Here is a 7,031-nt window from a genome sequence, read left to right as displayed (position 1 = left end):
GACTATCAACTTTACTATCTACACTACACAAGTACTATAATGTTTCATAGATCTACCCTTGCATGCTCATGCTCTATTGTTTTGTTTTTTGTTTAGACAAAACTATAGATTGGTTAAATTTCATAGGTCATGTTAACCTAATCCTTCTTGAGACATTTTACCTATTGAATAAGGGTATTAAAAAAATGAATTCATTTTGGAGAACCCTTCAATTTTCCTTCCAATACTTTCAAGGTATTTTGGTGTGCATGCTTAAATTTCAAGTCACTGTAGGGTTCAAATACATTCTCAAGCTTCAAATGATGCTTAAAGTTAACCAAACATTGCAACCATGAAACCTTAAGAGATCACTAGAACCTTAACCTGAAGCCCAATACTATAGGGTGCAACAAATTACGAGATGTAAGAGTTGATATGTATAAGTATGTGTATTTTTGTGTATACATTTATATTTAAAAAACGTAGATATGTATATTTATACGTATATGTGGATACATGTGCAAATATATATATATATATATATATATATATATGCACGATGATGCTAAAAGTCACAAGGAATGTGGCACCATCTCGAGGCCGAAGCGAATATTAAAGGCTTTGTACGTTGAAGAAAATATAAACCTCATTTTGGAGTACAAATTAAGGCAAGTTCAATGGATCCTCAAGTCATTTTGATTCTTGAAGTACCAAGGTACTAGGTGTAGCTTAACAGCCAAACGGGAGTAGGTAATTTGTACTGGATTGTGGTGTAAATCGTGATGTGTTGTCAATTGTGTGGGACTCTGTGATGTGTTGTGTGGGAGTCAGTTGTTAGTGTAGAGAGATGACGACCACGGCAAGAACAAGGCCAGGGCAACGAGGGAAGAGCGCACGACGGTGGAGGAACGAAGAGCTAGAGGCCCTTTTTGACCCTGGCACCATAAGCACAACCCTCTTGCGAAAGGCTGCAAAACAAACAACACCCACGCAGCACACGCGGCCTCTACAGTGATGGACGGCAAGTTGCGGCCACGCCATGATCTCTCATCTGCCCTACTGTGATCACCGAAAATAGTTAAGCAGGTGCGGGATATGGCCACCACTACAGCTCCTGCGTTCAGCAGCACCAATGCTACGGGAGGGATGAACAGGGGTGAGTTACAGTTCACCGCAAAGCCCTGCACGGGCTGCTGCTGCTGATCATCATTAACATCATGATCATTGGAAGTGCTGCTGCTTACGATGTGTTGTTTAGGTGTCACGACGAACGTGGTTTCGGACAGGCCTGCAATCTTTTTAAGCACCTTGAAGGTAGCGAAGACGTTCGAGGTAACCGCCACGATGAACTCCATTCTCTCGTTGTTCCACCACTCCCTTGGCCCCGCACCTAACAACATGCTCTCATAATAGCTGGTCCAATACACCCACACAAATAGGCTAATTGGGATCAGAATTGCTGGATCATCCACCTGCAAAGGCAATTTGCATCATCATTAATTATATACTTAGATTATAAGAAGCTTTGATGAACATCTTTGATTACGCGCTTGCACTAAACACGGCACACCTTCGGGAGTAACGGCCTATCTGCAAGCAACGACAATGCTGGCAGCAACGCATATGTGAACAATGGAATGCATGCTAGCGGACTTAAGAAGCAACATATGTAACTGATCCTTTGAACTGCGATTAGCCCTTGAGTTTTTCTCACTAAAAACGGAGAGTTGGTGCTGAATAAAATCTCTAGCCATCCCATGCTGAATCTTTCTCTCGTTGTTAAAGCATCCTCACTCCTCGTAGGGGCACAGCCCAAGAATGCTGGAGGGGTCGATGGTGCACTGCAATACACTGACCTCCAGCCTCTGTTATGAATCATTAAACCCGTCATCAAGTCTTCCGTTGTAGAGCCGTAGATCAAGCCAATCTGAAAAGCCATGATGCACATGCAATGTGTAAAACACTAATACTACATAGTAGTCGTGTTAAGAGACTGATAATTTATAGCTACTGACACTTTAATTAGGTGCCACTGGCCAGGGCCTGAAACTTGAGCCTACTCATTAGTAGGCCAAGGTGTTACATCCACCAAGGACTATATATGTATATATATATATATATATATATATATATAAGGGTACATATAACATAACATTTGAACCTACGCATTAGCAGGCCAAGGTGTTACATCCACCAAGGACTATATATAAATATGTATATATATATATATATATATATATAAGGGTAGCAAATAAGGGTACATATAACATAACATGTCACACAATATGGTGTGCCTTAATCTCATTACAGAACAAATACTTATGAAGCGGGGGTACTGTACCTCTTTGCCCCAACTTGTCTTGTGTTCGTAAGTGCAATCAAGCAATTTAATGGCCTCCTCTATCAAGGCATGGCCATTCAGGAGAGGGCTATAGTTCCTCATGTTTGATGTTATGCTTTGGGCACAAATAGCAAGACTTTGGCAACGGCCCAATAGCTCTGTTTCACGTCCTACATCAACCCACACACACAGTACTGTTAGCTGACATTATCCAAATTGTGAGCTAATTCTACAGTATAAGGTCTTCGTTTGAAAAAAAAAAAAGAAAAAAGAAAAAAAGAATTTCAGTAGCATAATTTAGAAGTTATTAGTGGGTTTAGGTGGAAGCATAAAAACCTTGAAAGACAACCTAGCTCTCCATTTGAGTAGTACACGTCTACTCAAGAATAGCTTAAATACTTACCATTAATCATGACCTTATCTGTCCCAACAACAGCATGTGGCTTGTTGCCATACAAGGCTTCTCTCTTGTGAACGCACCCTGTCCCAAGGTATGCCGGACCTTGGAAGCCATCCATTCCTTTCATATACATCTGGAGTGAGGAATTACCTCAGCAAATGTTCTTATCCCTTAAATGCCACAACTAGAGAGAAAAGGAAAATCTTAACAATTGCACAGAGACTTGTACACGTATACCCGGGCTGCAAGGGCTTCAACGAATCAATGAATAGTGCAATGGCTAGTGCACTTCAGGGCACCGACATCCAAAGTTTTGCACACTTCAGGCTAATAGAGCTCGAAATTTTGTCCTCGCCTTGAATGCTAATGTAAAGCTTGTATGCATGATCATTAGTTGAATGTATTAATACCTCCATGGTTGTCTTCATGCGATTTCCGTAGATGTCATCCTCGTCTACGCTTTCAAAGCATTGAGGAAACTGCACAAAGCCCGTTTCCCTGCTGGTGCCCGGGTCCATGAGAAAGCACAGGGCTCGCAGAATGGCTCTGGCGTCGTTCACGTACATGTCACAGTCCAGGTTCAGAATAAAGGGGGCGTTTGTAAAGACCCCGGAGACGCGGATCTTGGAATTTATAAAACATTGGTTTAGTAGGATTGTTAAGTGAAGCGGCTGCACCTTATAATCAGCGTCATGACAATGGGGAGAAGAAGAGTACCAATGCATTCATGGCACCGGCTTTGTAGTGATGGCTGCGTTTGGGACGCTTCTCGCGGGAGATATACACAAGGCACGGTAAAAAGTCAGCTTCACTTTCAGGCTTCTCCACACATATCTGTGCAAAATTTCATCAACAACATCAGTCTAAATAGGGCAGCCCACTGTATACATGTGGTGGACGTGGTAGACTATGGTATTACAAATTACATCTTAAACATGTTTTGATTAGGGCCTAACCTCACAGTAGGCTGGATGATTGTGGTGATCGTAATTGGAAGCCCACGATGAGTATCGGTCATGTCCATCGGAACTAGTCAATTTGTCGAGTAAGAGCTTGACTGCTTCCTCCTTTGAATTACTGCAGTATTTTGCGGCCATAGAGCTTAATCGGCTTTGCAGCGCTTCGTACTCTGCCTGCAGATCGGGATATGGTGATTAAAGCCTGAGGATATTATTAAAAGTATGGTCACTAGCTAATTGTACATTAACATGAGCAAGAAAATACATAGGACACCTATAGGGCTTACCTTCGTGGCGTGCCACTCCTTTGAGTAGCCTCTGAGCTGGGCGTCAGCAGCAGCGGCCTTGCGAGCGAAGTGGGGACCAGGGGCCCGCGGCTCTGTTATCTGAAATCGCTTGCAAAAGGGCACCCATGCCCTGGCAAAGGTGGCTGCCTCCTTGAGAGCCCAGAGCGTGAGGAGGGAGCCTCCGTCGTCCGACACATAGCAGGCAAGCTTGTCGGCCGGATAGTCTAGTGCTAGGACAGATAAGACGGTGTTGACGGCGATTAACGGTGGCTCTTTCATCGGGTCAGCCGTGGTCACAAACACGTCCACCGGCGGAAGTTCTGGCAAGTGGCCGGAACTACACTCAAACATTGAAGAAATTTTAAGACACTGCATCGATCCATGGGGACCATGGCGCTCAACAGCTATGCAATATAGACGTGATGTTTTCGGTGAAGGTGGGAATTGGTAGAGCTGCTAGCTACACCACTATACCTTATCAAGGCCAACAGCCTCTCCGGGTGCGTTTCGCGCTCGACAAGGAACCACTTCGCGAACATGAAAAGATGAGCCGAGATCCCTAGCCACACCTCGCACGCCAACGCTACAATCACGAGGCCATCCAAGCAGGTGCAGGTGCTAACGCGGTAGATCAAAAATAGAACACAGAGCCCCGTGCGAACAAGAAGGACAGCCTTGTGGTAGATCTGATTCTTGACAATCTTAGAAGTAGCAACATATTCGTGGAGATGGAGATCAGAAGACTGTCCTCCTCCGCGTCTTCCTCCTCCTCCTTCCATATATTATAGGTTAGTTCGTATACGTAGCCGGAAGGGGGAAGAAGATGATCACAACTGAGCTGATGGGAAGAAGGGGGAAGAGATGACTTCTTGTGAAGGCCCTAAGAAGATGATTACAGTTGAGCTCGGGATACGGCCCACCAGCAGTACAGGGACCGGCCAATTTCGATAATGGAGGCAGTGTCAGGAAATTTCGAGAACGGGCTCCGGCAATGCCCGAAAAAAACCGGGGGTATGGTGTAATCCCACCTGTAGATTTTTAACTTTACCTTTTTCCCAAAAAAAAATCAAAGGTTTTAATAACCTCCAAGTTGGGCTTTAAAGGTTTTTAACCTTTAAATACATAACTAGAAGGTTTTATCATTTGGGTAAAGTGAGGGGAAAAAGTATTTCAAGGGAACCTTCTATACTATCTCTTACGTGGCTTGCGTTGTCGTCCATGTGTCAACTTCTTTTGCGTATGCGTCGCTTTCTCTTCTCTGGGCCACCACGTCCACGCTGCCCCTATTTAATGCTGGGCGGTCGGTTGCAGAGGTTGCAGGTGTTGCAGCTCTCAGGTTGCAAGTCGCCGCCCCTATTCGACTTCATGGCGTTTTGGTCCGCTCCCCTCCAGGCCTCCTATTCGCGCAGTGCCCAGTGAGCTCTTCATGTCCTTTATTTTGCCAACTCCCGACTGTGCAGGCTATTGGAACCGTCGACGTCCGTGCTCTCCTCCTATCGGGCAGTGTCCAGCTCTCTCTCTCTCTCTCACACACACACACACTGTGTCGCGGATTGCTTTTTTTGTTGGCATGCAGGCTTTGGGAAGCGTGGACGTGCAAGCTCTTGGAAGTGTCGACGAGCTCTCCTCCTATCGGCCAGTGTCCCAGCGAGCTCTCTATCCCCTGGTTAGCTTCTCTCTCTCTCTCTCTCTCTCTCTCTCTCTCTCTCTCTCGTGGACTTGCAGGCTTCCTACCAGGCGACATGGCAGCGTGTGACGGTCGGCCATGTAATGGGCATTTGCCTCAAGGGCTAGCCAATGATCCCGCGTTTGCCGTAGCCGGTTGACACCGCCCCTTCCTCCGACCATGCAGTGGGTGTTTGCCTCAACGTCCTTCGACCATGCATCAGTGCTACGATGCAATGGGCGTTTGCCATGCAGTGTGACGGTTGACACCGCCCCTTCCACCCGCCATGCAGTGGGCGTTTGCCCCTCCACGTGTCTCATTTGTGTGTTTCGTGTGTGTGAGTGTGCGTGCGTGCGTGTGTGCGTGTGTGTGTGTGTGTGTGTGTGTGTGTGTGTGTGTGTGTGAGTGAGAGAGAGAGAGAGAGAGAGAGAGAGAGAGAGAGAGAGAGTGTATTTGAAATTGTGTGTGTGGGTGGGTTTTTAATTGTTTTTAGTTTTTTTAAAATGTTAAATTTTTTAAAATATATTACTAATTTGAGTGTGTGTGTGTGAGAGAGTTTTTTTAATTGTAGTTGAAAGTTTTTTAATTATGTCGTGTGTGCGTGTGTGTGTGTGTGAAGAGAGAGAGAGAGAGAGAGAGAGAGAGAGAGAGAGAGAGAGAGAGAGAGAGATACAAGGAGAGAGAGTGTATTTTGTGGGTGGGTTTTTAATTGTTTTTAGTTTTTTAAAAATGTTAAAATTTTAAAATGTTTTATTATTTTTTCATGCATCATCTTAGCAAAGGTCCATTGTCTTCTTCTCTTAATCTTGGATTATATTTATATGTTATGTGTATGTGTGAAAAATATTTTAGTTTTGAGAATAGAAAAGTGTGTGTGTGTGGTTGTTGTGTGTTCTTGAAGTTTGCATATGTCTTGCATTATATTTCTCTTTTATGTGTATGTGTGTGTGTGTGTGTGTGTGTGATTTATTTATGTTTGTGTTTATATATACATATATATGTATACATATATAATTTATGTGTGTGCATAATTTATTTATGTGTTGATATATATTTATATATATATGTATGTATATATACATACATATCCAAAGAAAATGGCAGAATTTGATGGGCAGGTCTCTGTGGTGGTTGTCAAGAGGCAGAATTTGATGGCAGGTCTTTGTGGTGGTTATCAAGAGGCTGCAAAAAACAAGTTGACTGTCAAGGCAGTCTCGAGGAGGCTATGGTGAGACTGACAGGGAGGCAGTGGAGCTAAGCAGGGAGGCAGCCATCAAAGTTGAGAAGGGAGGTGCAACTTTGATAGTGCACTCATAGTACTAGTGTCGCGACCCGTCTCCGAGGCAAGAAGCATTTTACATTTAGGTACATGCAAAAGAAGCATTTTGCATTTAGGTAC

General features: G+C 44.2%; 1 protein-coding gene across 1 annotated transcript; it reads right to left on the bottom strand.

Moving 5' to 3' along the window:
• Positions 1-607: 607 nt before the first annotated feature.
• Positions 608-4,909, bottom strand: LOC147623191 (cellulose synthase A catalytic subunit 4 [UDP-forming]-like). The gene is made up of 9 exons (XM_086821275.1): positions 4,441-4,909; positions 3,967-4,303; positions 3,677-3,853; positions 3,438-3,554; positions 3,131-3,343; positions 2,724-2,853; positions 2,321-2,490; positions 1,550-1,906; positions 608-1,451 (listed from the first exon to the last, which is right to left on the bottom strand). The coding sequence occupies exons 1-9, from the start codon at positions 4,743-4,745 to the stop codon at positions 807-809; spliced, it is 2,451 nt and encodes an 816-aa protein (XP_086677401.1). The 5' UTR covers positions 4,746-4,909; the 3' UTR covers positions 608-806.
• Positions 4,910-7,031: the final 2,122 nt, after the last annotated feature.

The sequence above is a fragment of the Cibotium barometz genome, chromosome 27 (genome assembly GCF_041138505.1).
Source record: "Cibotium barometz isolate CiBa-2024 chromosome 27, ASM4113850v1, whole genome shotgun sequence".
In the NCBI taxonomy this organism is placed as follows: Eukaryota; Viridiplantae; Streptophyta; class Polypodiopsida; order Cyatheales; family Cibotiaceae; genus Cibotium; species Cibotium barometz.
Note: the sequence above shows the minus strand (reverse complement) of the source record. Positions and strands in the feature narration are given on the sequence as shown.